This window comes from Mesoplodon bidens (genome assembly GCF_964165515.1).
Source record: "Mesoplodon bidens genome assembly, chromosome: 4".
Lineage (NCBI taxonomy): Eukaryota > Metazoa > Chordata > Mammalia > Artiodactyla > Ziphiidae > Mesoplodon > Mesoplodon bidens.
Window position 1 is genome coordinate 142,270,599 of NC_138160.1, and position 16,446 is coordinate 142,287,044.

At 53.8% G+C, this 16,446-nt stretch overlaps 3 protein-coding genes across 3 annotated transcripts; 2 read left to right on the forward strand and 1 right to left on the reverse strand.

The window, feature by feature from the left end:
• Positions 1 to 605: 605 nt before the first annotated feature.
• On the reverse strand, positions 606 to 3,751 carry PRDX2 (peroxiredoxin 2). Its single transcript, XM_081233646.1, has 6 exons — positions 3,633 to 3,751; positions 3,056 to 3,160; positions 2,806 to 2,959; positions 2,072 to 2,194; positions 1,777 to 1,907; positions 606 to 923 (listed from the first exon to the last, which is right to left on the reverse strand). Exons 2-6 carry the CDS (start codon positions 3,156 to 3,158, stop codon positions 838 to 840), a joined length of 597 nt encoding a protein of 198 aa, XP_081089772.1. The 5' UTR covers positions 3,159 to 3,160; positions 3,633 to 3,751; the 3' UTR covers positions 606 to 837.
• Positions 3,752 to 3,815: 64 nt separating this feature from the next.
• On the forward strand, positions 3,816 to 6,371 carry THSD8 (thrombospondin type 1 domain containing 8). Its single transcript, XM_081233647.1, has 3 exons — positions 3,816 to 4,096; positions 5,207 to 5,412; positions 6,282 to 6,371. The coding sequence occupies exons 1-2, from the start codon at positions 3,898 to 3,900 to the stop codon at positions 5,404 to 5,406; spliced, it is 399 nt and encodes a 132-aa protein (XP_081089773.1). The 5' UTR covers positions 3,816 to 3,897; the 3' UTR covers positions 5,407 to 5,412; positions 6,282 to 6,371.
• A 199-nt stretch (positions 6,372 to 6,570) lies between these two features.
• On the forward strand, positions 6,571 to 10,532 carry RNASEH2A (ribonuclease H2 subunit A). Its single transcript, XM_081233645.1, has 8 exons — positions 6,571 to 6,706; positions 6,926 to 6,997; positions 7,123 to 7,249; positions 7,340 to 7,427; positions 8,772 to 8,909; positions 9,017 to 9,104; positions 10,094 to 10,217; positions 10,326 to 10,532. Exons 1-8 carry the CDS (start codon positions 6,580 to 6,582, stop codon positions 10,453 to 10,455), a joined length of 894 nt encoding a protein of 297 aa, XP_081089771.1. The 5' UTR covers positions 6,571 to 6,579; the 3' UTR covers positions 10,456 to 10,532.
• Positions 10,533 to 16,446: the final 5,914 nt, after the last annotated feature.

Here is a 16,446-nt window from a genome sequence, read left to right on the forward strand (position 1 = left end):
ACCTGCCTCCCAACCTAACCCTCATCCTTCCACTTCAGGGGCAGAGGCACAGCCCCTCCAACTTGGGGTGGTGTAGAACTTGCAGCAGGGACTGTGCCTCTACCTCAAGCTCCCTCTCTTGGTTCTATGCTCAGGATTGGGTCCCCACCTTCTTCCAGCCCCAGGAGCTTGGTCCTAATAACCATTAACAGAGCCCGAGTTTCACGTACTTCATCTCTTTTAACGTGAAATGGTGAAATGTAGGTTTGTCTTTATTCCCATTTTGTTGTTGAAGAGACCCAGGGAAGATCACAGCTCTTAAGCGGCATTTGAACCCAGGCTGGCTGTTGTTTAGGTGTGGGCGCTGCCCTGCATGGCCAGGTTTCAGGTTGTAAGGCAGCCTGGGACTTGCTCCCTGCAAGAGGCAAACAGCACCATCGCCCCCGGCCCCTCCACCCGTCTTCAGGCCAAGGAGAAAGAGGGAGGAGAGTAAGCAGTGAGCATGATGCAAGGCTGCCACCTTGTGGTGGAGATCAGTAACTACAATGTCAGTTCCCAGGCCACAGCCTGGAGAAGGGGGTGGGGGGTGGTACCATACCAGGACAAATCACACCAACACACTTACATCTGTCCCTAATACTTTATTAGTCACCTCTAGGCCTGTTCTCAGCTATGTGGGCTCCAAGGAGGGGGTCACCATTCACCAGCTCTCAGCTGGTAGCTTGAGAAAGCCTTGGCCTAGCCCTCTGGGGTCACGGACTGTAGAGTCTGAAGGGGCCTTTCCTGGGTCAGTATGGGGCACCCAGGTAGGGGCACAGATGGGGGCCAAGAGCCCAAGCTTGCCACCCCTCTGCCAGCCTAGTTGTGTTTGGAGAAATATTCCTTGCTGTCGTCCACATTGGGCTTGATTGTGTCACTGCCTGGCATCCAGCCAGCGGGACAGACTGTGGAAAAACAGGGGTGCACATATGAGGCTAGAGTGCCATATCCAAGGTAGAGCAGTAGTGAGGGGACAAAAAGAGGCAAAGCAAGAGCATGAGTTGCAGGAGAAAAAGCCTGGAGCCAAGTGGTCTAGGCCTAAGACCATGCCACATGGTAAGAGAAGCCCTCCAAGCCCAGCTGCAGGATTTTCTGACATTTTATTTTATTTATTTATTTTTTGGGGGCCACACCATATGGCATGCGGGATCTTAGTTCCCCGACTAGGGACTGAACCCGTGCCCCCTGCAGTAGAAGCGCATAGTCCCAACCAATGGACCACCAGGGAAGTCCCTATTTTATTTTATTTATTTTTTTGGCTGCGCCGTGTGGCTTGTGGGATCTTAGTTTCCCTGACCAGGGGAAACTCGAGCCGTCGGCAGTAAAAGTACAAGAGTCCTGACCACCGGACCACCAGGGAATTCCCTGGCTGACATTTTAATTTCTTTCTGGCTCCTTTAATCGCATCTTTCTCTCTTAGCCCCAGCCCCAATGGACTTTGAGGGCCTGTGGTCAGGCTGTGGCCTTCACATGAGAAGATACTCTGAGCCAACTAACATTAAAGCCTGCCTTGGTACAGGCCTTCTCAAATACCTTCTATAGATTTGTTACCTCCCCAGCTCCCCACACTTATATTGGGGTATCTCTCCCACCAGACTAGAAACTTCCTGCAGACAAGGCCCTGAGTTAAATCTTCTTTGGGGCCCTCACATCCACCCCACACAAGCGACAGAGCGGGCAATGAATGTATGTGTGCATGACAGAGGGGCTGCCCGTGTACCCATGTGTGAACACATGTGAATGTGGGTTTCGGCTCACCTTCCCCGTGCTCATCTGTGTACTGAAAGGCCTGGACCAGCCGCAGAGCCTCATCCACGGAGCGCCCCACAGGCAAATCATTGATGGTGATCTGGCGAAGGACACCCTTGCCATCGATGATAAAGAGGCCCCTGAGATATCAGAGTCCACAGTGAGGAGCCAGACTTCCCACGGTCAGGACCCAGGGAGGGAGCACCGTCTCCCTGCTAGCCACAGGGCTGGGGGCAGGGAGGGCATCACCCAAGAGCGATCCCCTCACTCTGAGGATGGGGGCTTCCTGAGGGTCCCACAGTACCTGTAGGCGATGCCCTCATCTTCCTTCAGCACGCCATAATCACGGGACAAGCTTCTGGTTACATCAGCCAGCAGGGGGATGTTCAGGGGGCCCAAGCCTCCCTCCTTCCGGGGAGTGTTGATCCTGTGGGTAGGAGAGACAGGGCTGGGACCTCAGGATGCCTGGCACAGCAGGGTCCTCACCCTTTGGGCCTGCATGTGATAAGGGCTGGAGAGGGGGTGCTGGAGGTGAGAGATAAGGGGCTTTAGAGCAACCCCCGGGGAGCGCCACCCACCCCACCCTGAAGTGGGTGCTGGGGCTGCTTCTCACAGCTGGGAAGACTAAGCTAATACTCGAGCAAAGTGGCTTCACATGTGCTGGTGGTTTCCAGCACCCTGAGGCAGAGAACCTGTCTTAGCGTCCCCGTCCTCCTCTCTCTAGCTCTGTGTCACTGGGCCCAGCCCCTCACTCTCTTGAACTGGAGTTTCCACCTTGCTGAAATAGTTCACGGGAGGGAGGCTGTGTTGCCCTAAGTGAAAAAAAAGCATCTGCCAACTCTCTACGCCACGAAACTAGTTTCCAAAAGCTAATTACTGTCATCATCATTGAGGACTTGGGAATCACTATTTCCATTATTTTCTTGATGGGAAAGGGAGGCGCAGAGGTTGAGCACCGGCCATGAGAACACACAGCTCAGACCCTATAGAGGTGTAGGTTTAGCTGCACCCTTCCTCCTTACTGGTCCCCACTCATACCAAGCCAGGTGAGTGAACTGAGAGTCGACAGAGACGCCCAGCACATTGCAGTGCAGCTTGTGGAACTCCTCGGCACGCTCACTGAAAGCGATGATCTCCGTGGGGCACACAAAGGTAAAGTCCAGCGGGTAGAAAAAGAGGACCAAGTATTTTCCTGGGGAAGGGGGTGGAAATAGACAAGGAATTAGGGCTCAGACCCTCTAATGCCTGTGCCCCGCCCCCACCAGGGCCCCCTCCGGGCCGCCCTCACCTTTGTAGTCTGAAAGCTTCACCTCCTTGAAGGCGCCATCCACCACGGCGGTGGCCTGGAATTCCGGGGCGGGCTTTCCGATGTGCGCGTAGCCGGAGGTCATGACTGAAAGCCGAGACCCCCCCACACCGGTCAGTGCGCCCTGGACGACCCTTTGTCCTCGCTTCCCAAGGTCACGCTGCGTACCGGGCCCAGTTACTGAGTCAGAGCGGCGGAGGCAGCAGCACTGCCTCGCACCCTCTCCGGGACCAGGTTGGCACGGCCTTGAGACTTTGGGAGACCCGCCCCCCGGGACGGCTAGAGGGGCCGGGCAGCTGCCGGCCGGCCCCCAGTTAGCGTGTCGGCCTGAGCGCGGTCGCGCAAGCCCACCGCCCCAGGAGGAGATGCCGCGAGCTGGGGGCGGGGAGCCTGGGGCTGCGGCCTGTACTCCAAGGCTCTGGCCTCGTTTTTCCCCGCAAGGACAAAGGCAGCCACTACAGCGGGTGGAAAACAAAGGCGGCCAGCGCTGAGATCTGGATAGGGCCCGAGCTGCTCCAAGGGAGCTCCCCGCAGCCCGATGCACTCCAGGTGTCCATACCTGCGTGGGCAAGGGCGGGACGCACAGACTCGCAGACGCACAGACTCGCTTTCGCAGGGCGAAGCGAGTTGTGGGCCTTGGGGCCTTTTATATTAGGCCCGAACCATGACGCAAAGGGCGGAGGGGTGGGCGGACGAGCGGAGCGGTCGGGTCCACTGCAAGCGCAGGGGAGGGAAAGAGGAGCCGGCCGCGACCACTTGCCCGCGGGCGGCAGGGGGAGACGCGCAGCCGGCGGCCCCGACCACTGCGTCGGCCCGCGGGGGTGATGCGCGGGGCTCCTCTTTGGAGCGCGCTGGGGTCGGTTGAGTCCGGCATGGCTCGGAGCGGTGTGGCCCTACTGCTGCTTCCGCTGATGCTCCTGCTGCTGGCAACCCCTGCCCAGGTCTCCCCCGACTACCAATACTTCGGCGAGCAGGGAGAAGGGGACACCTGGGAGCAGCTCCGGCTGCAGCATCAGGAGAAAGGTAACTGCAGGCTGCGGCTGTGATAGTGCAGAAAGGTGCTTCATTGCCCCACTTCACCATCTGGCTGCAAATAGACCCTCCTTCAGGGACTTCAAATCCCTGCCCAGCTATGCACTAGCGGCGCCCCTCGGGCTGATTACTTTTCTCTGAGGCTCAGTTTTCTCATCTGTAAATTGAGATAGAGACTGTCTTTAAGCAGCCTACACGGGGAGAGGGGACGTGAGCAGGCAATAAATACCGACGCAGACATATCCATAAACTCATGGATAAGTGCTGGGAAAGGCGGAGATAGAAAAGGCAGGGTGCAGGTAAACTTCTGAAGTCAGAGAAGGCCCGGCTGAAGATAGGTAACCAATGCAGCCGGAATGACAAGCAAAAGCCCAAAATGCGAAGATTTAGGGGGGAGAGTGCACCAGGGAGTTGGAACAGCAAGTGTCTAAGGCCAAAAGGCCTGACAGAGGACTGGAAAGAGGCCAGTGTTGTCTGGCAGAGGCTTGGTGAGGGCATGAGGTGTCAGGACTTTGTGAGCCACAGATTTGGGCTAAGACCTGTCAACTAGGGCTATAGGGAAGAGTCAGTAAAAGAAGGGTTGTGAAGGGTGTCTGATAAACGTTGTAGCTGCTTTGAAAGTGATCATAATAATTGTTTTTGTATTATGTGCTAGCCCATCGCCAGGGGCTTTAAGTACCTTCATTATGACAATTATGTCATTTAATTTACCACCTGGCAACCCTGCTGGTCAGGTGACACTGTGCCAGTTGGACAGGCTCAAGATCATGCCCCTGAAGAGAGGAGTCATCTTCAGATGGTGGACACCAAGGGTGTTGTATCACATTCCCAACTGGACAGGCAGACACAGGTGGGAAGTGTCATTTTGCAGTCCCTCTGGGCCATTCACCAGTTGTGTGAGCTTGGAAGGGTGGCTTGTTCTAAGTTTGTTTCCCCACCTGGGACTAATGGTAAGATTAGAGATAATCTATGGCGGGGGACCTGGCACAGAAGCACAACTGAGCAAATACGAACTGTTGTGATTTGTTAGTGTCTTTCTCCTCCTCCCTCCCTCGGGATGCGGGGGGAAAGGTTCCCTCCTACCTGGCCCTCCATCCCTAGATTTGGAAGACTCTGCCCTTGGCCCGTGGGGAAAGTGGCGCTGTTTCTGCGACCTGGGCAAGCAGGAGCGCAGCCGCGAGGCTGTGGGCACAGCGCCGGGCCCGGTGTTCATGGACCGCGAGAATCTGGTTCAGGTGCGGCCCTGCCGGCAACGAGATTGTTCATCCTGCGAGCCGAACGACTGCGACTGGAGGCCCTGAGCCCGGGTGAGCCTCGGGCGCGGAGGAGGCGGGGCCGGGGCTGGTGGGCAAATCCGGGGCCGCGGGTCCCCAGGGTGGGCGGGGAGAGAGGAAGGGCTGTGGGGGGCCGGTACGAGACGGGCCTCGAAGAGGGAACAATGGGGCACTAAATCTGGGGCTTGAGCGCAGCGTGGGAAGGGAGAGCTGAGTCAGGAGATGTGAGCCCTGCTGATATCCGAGGAGAAAGGAAGAAAGGTGGTGGGGGCGGGGAGGGGAAAACGGAGATGGAGGAACTGGGACCCCGATGAGGAACAGAAACCCACAGTCTGAGGGCGTGAGCTCTGTTGAGAGCAGGGAATAGAAAGAGACATGTTGTTATAGTGGTGGACAAATCTGGGAGGCGTGCTCCTCGCTAAGACGGGGGAGAAAGAGGGAGAAGGGTGGGAGAGGGGGCGGGAGCATGAACCCTGAATTGGGGATGGAGGGGAAAGGAGCCTGCCTGGTGGGCGGAGACTCTGAGCCGGAGTCTGTAGAGGTCTGGGATCTCGGTTCGGGGGTAGGAGAGACTTAGCCCGGATGAGAGAGAGGGTAGAAAGCAGGCGAGAGGCGGTTGGGTGGCTCTCTCGGTGAGCCACGGAGAGAGGGAGTTGGGGGACTCCAAGTCCGAAGGTTTGAGCCCAGCGTGAGCCAGGATACCTAGTCCAGGGGGCTTAGACTGTGTGGAGTGGCAGGGACCTCGAGTACAAAGAGCCTGAAACCAGATGGGGGACAGGAACTCAGTGATGTGGACACCGTATTCTGGGAGTCTAGTGGTATCTGACCTTCTAGGCTCTGACTGGGTTGAATCCTTCAAGGCCCCCCTCAGTTTCCCCTTTATTTTCCTCTCCTCCCACTAGCCCCGGCGGGCGGAGCTCCAGTGACACCCGGGCGGAGCTTGGAAAGCGACCCCGCCCATCCAGTTCCCCAACCGCAGAGCTCGGCGGTCAGCCTCGGAAACTACAATTCCCAGGAAGCTGCACGGCAGCGACGTCGGCGTGTGCTGCGCAAATGTCAACGGCGGCGGGAACGTTTGGGGCGTGTCTTGCGCGGCGATTGGTCGAGAGCTAGCACTACCTCGGGGCCCGGGGAAAACGCGCGCAGAGGCCTTTCTTTGCAGACTTTGTTTCTGCCGCTGGTAGCGGCGGCCGAGGTGGCATGGATCTCAGCGAGCTGGAGAGAGACAAAACGGGCCGCTGTCGCCTGAACTCGCCTGTACCTTCTGTGTGCCGCAAGGAGCCCTGCGTCCTGGGCGTCGATGAAGCGGGCCGGGGCCCGGTGCTGGGTGCGCCCCCAGGGCCGGGTGGGGGAGGGGCGTGATAAGGTGGATGCAAGTTGCACTGGAACAGGAGCTGGGATTGCACCGCACTCGGGGGTGGTAGTGGTGGAGGGGTGATAGTGGTGATGGCGATGGCATTGGTGATGACACCGAAAGAAAAAGCGGTGATGATGGAATAGAAGTGGCGGCTTTCACGGGCTCACTGTTTGGACCCCTCTTCCCCAGGCCCCATGGTCTACGCCATCTGCTATTGCCCTCTGTCCCGCCTGGCAGATCTGGAGGCCCTGAAAGTGGCAGGTGAGCCCTGGGGTAGATCTAGGGGGGCGGTTCCTGGGCATGTTCAGGGGCGGGTGCAAGCTGGAGGGGGAGAGCAGGAACTCGGGGAACCAGCCGCTCCCCTTCTCTCCCAACCCTCCACCCAGACTCAAAGACCTTGTCGGAGAGCGAGCGGCACAGGCTCTTTGCGAAAATGGAGGAGGACGGAGACTTTGTGGGCTGGGCACTGGACGTGCTGTCTCCAAACCTCATCTCTACCAGCATGCTTGGGCGGTGAGGGGTCCCGGGGGGTGGGTAGCCATCATGGGCTGGAAGGGATGGGTGTCTGGAACGATGTTGACTGGGCTCTGTCCACCACCACAGGGTCAAATACAACCTGAACTCCCTGTCTCACGATACAGCTACTGGGCTGATGCAGTATGCGTTGGACCAGGGTGTGAAAGTGGCCCAGGTGAGCTAACTGTTGGTTGGATTGTCCCCATTTAATCACCTCAGGATAAAATAGGAGTATAGAAGTGCGATGGACGATTCTGCGTCCGACATATCTGGAGTACCTCAGGAATGTGTTTTACTGCTGTTGATGTCCTACTGTTTTTCCTACCTTAAATGTGTGCCCCACTGAGGACCATGGTGGGGCCCCCAGCCTCAACCCCATCTAATCTATTTCCATATCCTAAAGGCTCAGTGTCTAGAACGAATCCCACATCTGTTCCCCCCGACCGCAGTCTGTATCCTAGCCCAGGGCACCCTCCCCTCCTGGATACCTGCCCCATCCTCCTCCAGCCCCCTCCCCTACAATGTGCTCCCCACACAGCAGACAGTCATTTACGTTTTTGAAATGTAAATCTCGACGTTTAATTTTCTGAACACAGTGGGAATTAAATCAGGAAAATTTACAGGCAAGTGGAGAATGAGATTAAATCACCAGAGAGAAATATAAGTTGGCATTGCATCGAGTGCTGCAAGGCAAAGAACAGACCGTTTTGAGAGAATCACAGGGGTAAATATACTTGAGATAGAGAATGTAACAAGGGAGGCCTTGCTGAGAAGGTGGCTGAGGTCCAGGGCTGGAATGTGGAGCTGACGATGCAGTACTGAAGCAAACAGACAAGGAGCCTGCCTTCGGGTTCATGACCAATTAAGAGGAGATGGATGGGCAGCTGGTAAGCAAATAGGAAAGGTGATTTTTGAGAATAATAAATGCTCTGGAGATTACTTTTCTTGTTACTTTTCTGACCTCATTTCTGTTCTAGATATGTGGTCCCGGTACTGCTGTCCAGCGTACTTGACGTGGTCCCACCTCAGGGCCTTTGCACTAGAGCACTCTTTCCCAGATCTCCCTATGGCTCATTCCCTCATTTCCTTCAAGCCTTGATTCAGATGTCACCATCTCAGAGTGACCTTCCCTGAACACCCCCAAATTGTCTAAAATTATAATCTCTTCTGGATCTCCCTTATTCTTTATTATTTATCCTGTTTCTTGTCTGTGGCCCTCACCAGGGTGTCTACCCTGGCGTGTTTACTGCTATGTCCCCGACACGTAGAGCAGCCCATGGCATGCAGTAGGTAGGTGCTTAATAAATGTAGAATGGATATAGTGTGATCAGGAAAAGCCTCTTTAGAGGGTGATATTTGAGCTGAGACCCCTGAGAGGAAGACGCAGCCTGGGCATGAGCTGAGAGACATGTATTCCAGGCAGCGGGAACATCAAGTGCAAAGGCTGTGAAGTTGGATCATCTACACAGTTGTTTTTCTGGATGTTTGTTGAATGAATACATTTCTGTCACCACGGCAGGTGTTTGTGGACACTGTGGGGCCCCCAGAGACATACCAGGAGCGGCTGCAGCAGCGCTTTCCTGGTGTTGAGGTGACAGTCAAGGCCAAGGCAGATGCCCTCTATCCTGTGGTCAGTGCCGCCAGTATCTGTGCCAAGGTTAGGCCCCTGTTGGCCATGGCCAGCTCCCAGCATCCCCCTGGGCAGGAGGCAAGCATGGCTGCTTCATGGGTAGGGAAGATCCCAAGTGCCTATCTTGCCCACAGGTGGCCCGAGACCAGGCTGTGAAGAACTGGAAGTTTGTGGAAAAACTGCAGGACCTGGACACTGATTATGGCTCAGGCTACCCCAATGGTGAGCAGACGGCAGTGACAATAAACTAAAAAGGCAGGCTTGGCATGCTTCTGAGGTTTTCTAAGTTGTTCTGACCACCCCACTCTGCAGCAGAAGAGGCTGAGGCCCAGACGGGGGCCACTAGCTTATGGCCAAAATGTGGCAAAGTTGGAATCCAGCTGGCAGACTCCCTCTTCCCTTCTCCCTCCCTCCCTCTCTGCTCTCTCTCTGGAGCCCCAGTGAAGGACTGAGACTCACGATGGGCATCTGTCCATTTGTTAAGGGGCAAAGGGCAGAGTGAGGGGTACTGGCTCCTGTCCAGTGCTGTCCAGTGGCCCCAGCTTGAATCCATTGTTTTCTCTTCATTAGGAGGCTCAGTCTCCCTATTTGTAAAGTGGAAATGATCATGCCCCTCCCCTCCAACTCTCCCAAAGACACACAAGGGCAGAGGCGAAGATTCAGTGGCTGGGTTCAAGGAACCCTTTGGCAGTTGGGTGGGGCAACACAGCAAGTCTGTGATTGGAACTTAGGTGAGGCCAAAGGGAGGAAACCAGGTCCAGGCCAAAGACACTTTGGGCCGTGTTCAGTGCTTACTGAACACCTGGTATGTGACCTGCAGGGCCAAGCCCTGGGGATTTAGCCATGAGCAAGACAAACAAGGACCTCCTTGTGCCCACTGAGTTCGTGGTTACATGGGAGAGATGGGCATTAACTCAATGGTCCACAAATGCTGGTTTAATGCCTCATGTCCTTGGGGAGGTAAGGGAGATGTCTCAAGGGCAGGCTCCTTAAACTGCACCATAAGCAACTGTTGGCCAGGCAAAGAGTCAGGGGGAACTGCTTGTGCAAAGGTCCTGAGGCAGGAAGATGTCTCAGACAGTGGGCGGTGCTCCAGGTACTCCAGAGGAGGCCTGAGATGAGGTGGTAGGGCCTTAGATCCCAAGCTGAGAAGCTGGGACATTATGGCAGGGCTCAGGGCTATCACATTATCCACCCTACCCTTCCCCCAGATCCCAAGACAAAAGCGTGGTTGAGAGAGCACGTGGACCCTGTGTTCGGCTTCCCCCAGTTTGTCCGGTTCAGTTGGCGCACAGCCCAGAGCATCCTGGAGAAGGAGGCAGAAGACGTTACATGGTAGGTGTCCTGGAAGTGCTATGAGGAAGGAGGGTGAGAAGCCAGGGCTCACCGCTGCCTGAGAGAGCCGATCCCCCAGAAGTCAGTGTCGCCACCTCTCTCCCACAGGGAGGACTCGCAGACAGGGCATCAGGAGGGACTCGGGAGGATCAAGTCATACTTCAGCGAAGGCCCCCGCACCCGCCTCCCCCATCGGTACTTCCAGGAGCGGGGCCTGGAGTCAGCCACCATTCTCTAGCAGCCAGCCTGTACTCCCTTTACCTGCTCCCACACCCACCCCACCCCCAGTTTGTGATTAAAATTCTTCAAGGAAAACTAAGTGTGGAGGTTCTGCTTTGGGGTGGCGGTAGGGTGGAGGTGTGCTCTCTCTGCATCTGGACCAAGTTGTTGACTTCTAGAACTTAAACAGGATGGACATTGATTTGATTTGATCTTTTAAAAATATTTATTTATTTATTTGGCTGCGCCGGGATCTTAGTTGCGGCATGTGGGATCTAATTCCCTGACCAGGGATTGAACCTGGGTCCCCTGCATTGGGAGTGCGGAGTCTTAACCACTGGACCACCAGGGAAGCCCCTGATTTCATTTTTTAAATGCATGGTATATTTGATGCAGAATTAAGGAGTATGCTGAGAAGCTTCCCTCCCATCCTACCCGCAGCACCCTGGTGGGCTTACTGGGGTGTCTCAGTCCTTTGTGGGCTGCTGTAACAAAATACCACAGGGTGGGCAGCTTGTAAACAATATATATTTATTTTTCACAGTTCTGGAGGCTGGAAGTCCAAGATCAGGGTACCAGCAGAGTCAGCTTTGGGGGAGGGCCCTCTTCCAGGTCACAGACTGCCATCTCGCCGTGTCCTCACATGGTGGAAGGGGTGAGGGATCTCTGTGGGGTCCCTTTTATAAGGGCACTAATCCCACTCATGAGGGAGCTCCACCCGCATGACCTAATCACCTCCCAAAGGTCCCACCTCCTAACACCATCTCTGGGGGGTTAGGATTTCAACATATGAATTTTGGGGGGACACAAACATTCAGGCCATAGCAGGTGGCTTCTAGGTCCTCTGGAGATATCCTGGCATGTTACAAACATACATACAGATACTTTTTTTTTTTTTTTTTTTTTGCGGTATGCGGGCCTCTCACTGTTGTGGCCTCTCCCGTTGTGGAGCACAGGCTCCGGACGCACAGGCTTAGCGGCCATGGCTCACGGACCTAGCCGCTCCGCAGCATGTGGGATCTTCCCAGACCAGGGCACGAACCCGTGTCCCCTACATGGGCAGGAGGACTCTCAACCACTGCGCCACCAGGGAAGCCCATACAGATACATCTTAACTGAAGTTTGTTTTTTCTTTTTTTTTTTTTTTTTTTTTGAGTTACGTGGGCCTCTCACTGTTGTGGCCTCTCCCGTTGTGGAGCACAGGCTCTGGACACGCAGGCCCAGCGGCCATGGCTCACAGGCCCAGCCGCTCCGCGGCATGTGGGATCTTCCCGGACCGGGGCACGAACCCGTGTCCCCTGCATCGGCAGGCGGACTCTCAACCACTGCGCCACCAGGGAAGCCCCTGAAGTTTGTTTTTTCTTTACACAAATGGAAACAAAGTATTCCTTAGGTAGTGTGCATAGCTCTTTTTACCACATATATCTTGGAGATAATTCCAAATAGGTGTCTAAAAACCTTCCTTGTTCCCATTACAGCTGCAGATTCCTCTGTGGTGTGACTGTCCTATAGTTTATTTAACACCTTTTTAAAAAAATTTATTTTTGGCTACGTTGAGTCTTCGTTGCTGCGCGAGGGCTTTCTCTAGTTGCAGCGAGTGGGGGCTACTCTTCGTTGCGGTGCACAATCTTCTCATTGTGGTGGCTTCTCTTGAGCACGGACTCTAGGCATGCGGGCTTCAGTAGTTGTGGCTCGCAGGCTCTAGAGCGCAGGCTCAGTAGTTGTGTTGCACGGGCTTAGTTGCTCCTCAGCATGTGGGATCTTCCCGGACCAGGGCTCGAATCCATGTCCCCTGCATTGGCAGGTGGATTCTCAACCACTGTGCCACCAGGGAAGCCCTTAACACCTTTTAATAGACCTTGATTTGCCCCCCATCTTGCTGTTAAACTTGTACAGCAGGGAATGACAGGTTTGCCACCATTTCTCACACTGTTTTGTCTGTAGAAAAATTCCCAGGGGTAGGTTTCCTGGGTTAGAGGGTCTGTGTGGTTTGTAATTTGGAGAGGTATTTCCAAATTCCCCTCTGTGGAGGCTGGTACTCAATGGCACTTCCATGAGCAATAGGTGAGCACTTGTGTCTCTCACAGCTTTGCCTACACCAGAACAGGTTTATCTTACTCCATGAGAAGTCAGGTGGCTCAGCAACATCAAAGACACTTTTTTTAATCCATCTTCTGTTTTGCCAATTTTTGGTGGGTTTTTTTTACCTCTTATTGTGCCAATATGGCTGCAACAGCTCCAGACATCACATCCCAACCTCCAAAGGCCTCATCTCCAAGCAGCCACCCTGTCCCTTCCTAGCTGAAAGTAGGACATGTCTATGCCTGAAGTAATCTGTGGCAAGGGGAATGGGATATCTGGGGTAAAGAGTCAAAAATTGGTACCTGGGGGTAGGGAGAGACTCCATATCCTCCCATCCTCCCCACTCTTGACCCTACCCCCACAACCTTGACTTGAACAGTAAACAGTAGGATTTTATTTCACTTTTTTTGTTTTTTTCTTTTTTGGCCATAAGGCTTACGGGATCTCAGTTCCCTGAATCTGGGCTACAACAGTGAAAGCACTGAATCCTAACCACTAGACCACCAGGGAACTCCTGAACAGTGAGATTGATTTTTTAAATTAATTAATTAATTGTTTTGGCCACGCCACGCGGCATGTGGGATCTTAGTTCCCCAACCAGGGATCGAAACCCGTGCCCCCTGTAGTGGAAGCACAGAGTCCTAACCACTGGACCACCAGGGAAGTCACCAAAATAGTGAGATTTTAATGGAAAGGAAGGGAGAATGGCTCTTCACTTTGTAATAAATGCTCTGATAACAGAAACCCAGGGCATTGTGGGAGTATTTATGGAGTGTGTATTATTAGTCAGCCAAGGGTGCCATAAGAAATATCGGGCCTCCCTGGTGGCGCAGTGGTTGAGAGTCCGCCTGCCGATGCAGGGGATACGGGTTCGTGCCCCGGTCTGGGAGGATCCCATATGCCGCGGAGCGGCTGGGCCCGTGAGCCGTGGCCGCTGGGCCTGCGCGTCCGGAGCCTGTGCTCCGCAACGGGAGAGGCCACAACAGTGAGAGGCCCGCGTACCACAAAAAGAAAAAAAAAAAAAAAAAGAAATATCATAGACTGGGGCACTTAACCAACAGAAATTAATTTTCTCGCAGTTCTGGAGGCTGAAAGTCCAAGATAAAGGTATCAGCAGGGCTTCCCTGGTGGTGCAGTGGTTGAGAGTCCGCCTGCCAATGCAGGGGACACGGGTTCATGCCCTGGTCCAGGAAGATCCCACATGTCGCGGAGCGGCTGGGCCCGTGAGCCATGGCCGCTGAGCCTGCACGTCCGGAGCCTGTGCTCCGCAACGGGAGAGGCCACAACAGTGAGAGGCCCGCGTACCACAAAAAATAATAATAATAATAAAATAAAAATAAATAAAATAAAAATCAAACACATTAAAAAAAAAAAAAAAAAAAAGGTATCAGCAGAGTTGGTTTCTTCTGAGGCCTCTCTCCTTGGCTTGTAGATGGCCATCTTTTTCCCATGTCATCACATCCCTCTGTGTGTGTCTGTGTCCTAATCTCTACTTATAAGGACTCCATTCATTGGATTAGGACCCACTCATGGGACCTCATTTTACCTTAATTGCCTCTTTGAAGATTTATCTTTAAATATAGTTACATTCTGAGGTACTGGGGGTTAGAACTTCAACATATGAATTTGGGGGGTGGGCAATGGGTGCAATTCAGTTCATGAGACAGCACCTCTGCACTCTATGCGTGTCCTGTGCTGGACATGGGGAAGCCCATGCTGACCAGCCAGAAAGGGTCCCAAACCTCCCATTGAGGATAGAGGGACCCTGGAGTGCATATGGGGAGGCCAGCTCCAGCCTGGGGCTCGTAGAGACTGAGGACCTGACTGGCCGAGATCTGAAGGGTGAGAGGGGTGGAACAGATAACAGGAGGGTAAAGGGGTTCTAAGCGGTGGGAACAGCAAGTGCAGAGACCCTGAGATGAGAGTACCTGGCTACAAGAAGGCCCTAGAGCAGAGGTGATGAGGGCAGACCTCGGGGAGGAGCCAGGACCACCCCATTTTCCCACCTAAAGCCATCTTCTATTCATGCCTCTGCCTGTGGTTGTCACTATAGTTGCAACACATTGCAGAACCTGATTCCATTTGTAATTCTGCCGTTTTCTATGCCATATATTCAGAGTATCTCAGACTTGCCTCTTTCCCTCTCAGAATTATTAAAATTACAGTTCATCTTGAAATTATAGGCCCTCTGACTGACTGCTGATGGAATATGCCTTGGTAAGATAAGGAGAGGGACTTCCCTGGTGGTCCAGTGATTAAGAATCAGTCTTTCAGGGACTTCCCTGGTGGCACAATGGTTAAGAATCCACCTGCCAATGCAGGGGACACGATTCGATCCCTGGTCCGGGAAGATCCCCCATGCCGCGGAGCAGCTAAGCCCATGCGCCGCAACTGCTGAGCCAGCGCTCTGGAACCCGTGAGCCACAGCTACTGAAGCCCTCATGCTTAGAGCCCATGCTCCACAACAAGAGAAGCCACCGCAGTGAGAAGCCTGCACACCACAAGAGTAGCCCGCATTTGCCGCAACTAGAGAAAGCCTGTGCGCAGCCATGAAGACCAAATGCAGCCAAAAATAAATAAATAAATTTATTTATTTATTTAAAAGAAAAAAGAATCAGTCTTGCAATGCCGGGGACGCTGGTTCAATCCCTGGTTGGGGAACTAAGATCCAACATGCCGGGGGCAACTCAGTCCACATGCAGCAACTACTGAGCCCGCGCACTGCAACGAAAAGCCTGTGCACCGCAATGGAGAGCCCATGCGCCGCAACGAGAGATCCCGTGTGCCGCAACGGAAGATCCAGTGTGCTGCAACTAAGACCCAATGCAGCCAAAAATAAATAAATAAATATTAAAAAAAAAAAAGATAAGGAGAAACTGCTCGCCTCTTTCTTCCCATCTGGTGACAAGCAGAAACGAGTGGGTACCCTAAAGCTGTAACTCGCAAATATTTCTTCTAACAAAAGTCTAGGGATCCTTGGCTATTCAAAGTGGGGTTCCCAGACCAGCAGCATCAAGCTCACCAGGGAGTACAAAATGTGGAGTCCGGGGCTTCCCTGGTGGCGCAGTGGTTGAGAGTCCACCTGCCAATGCAGGGGACACGGGTTCGTGCCCCGGTCTGGGAAGATCCCACATGCCGCGGAGCGGCTGGGCCCGTGAGCCATGGCTGCTGAGCCTGCGCGTCTGGAGCCTGTGCTCCGCAACGGGAGAGGCCACAACAGTGAGAGGCCCGTGTAACGCAAAAAAAAAAAAAAAAAAAAAAAGTAGAGTCCAGCTATTTGGAACTGAGACAACCTTCCTAAGACCGTGATAGAGAACCAAGAGAATCACAAGATGGAATTGGGTGGAAAATAAAGAATGAATATGTGAGTCAAAAAAAAAAGAAAGAAATGTGAAGTCCAGGGTCCCACACCAAACCTGCCAAAGATCCCCAGGGTTTTATTTCAAATGAGGTTGAAAACAACCCCTGCTTCTTGAAAGTTTCAAATGATCACTCCCACTCTCCTCAGGACAGCCTTGTGGGTTATTCTTCTGACTCCCTCTCATTCATCCCCTTCTGCCCGTCTTTCAGTTCTCATCCCAAGGTCCTTACTGGTGCCCCTCACCTCCAGTCTCACCCTCCCCCAGACCTGCTTGTAAGTGGCAAGCAAGAGTGTCAGTCTGATGAACCTTCCCCTGCTTAAACCTTCCATGGCTCTCATACCCCTTATCAACAGGTCCAAGTGCTTTGCCAGGCATTCAAGTCCTTCTGTTACCTGACCCCAGCTCCCATGCTCTGTTCCAGGCTTTCTGAGCAGCTGGGAGTTCCCCAGAACCTGAAATCTTCAGGCCTGCTTGAAATGCCCTTCCCTGTGTTCTGGTCGTCTACCTGGAGCTCCTTCAAAGGTTTACCTCACTCCTCTTCCTTGAATACCTGCTTATCCTCCTTG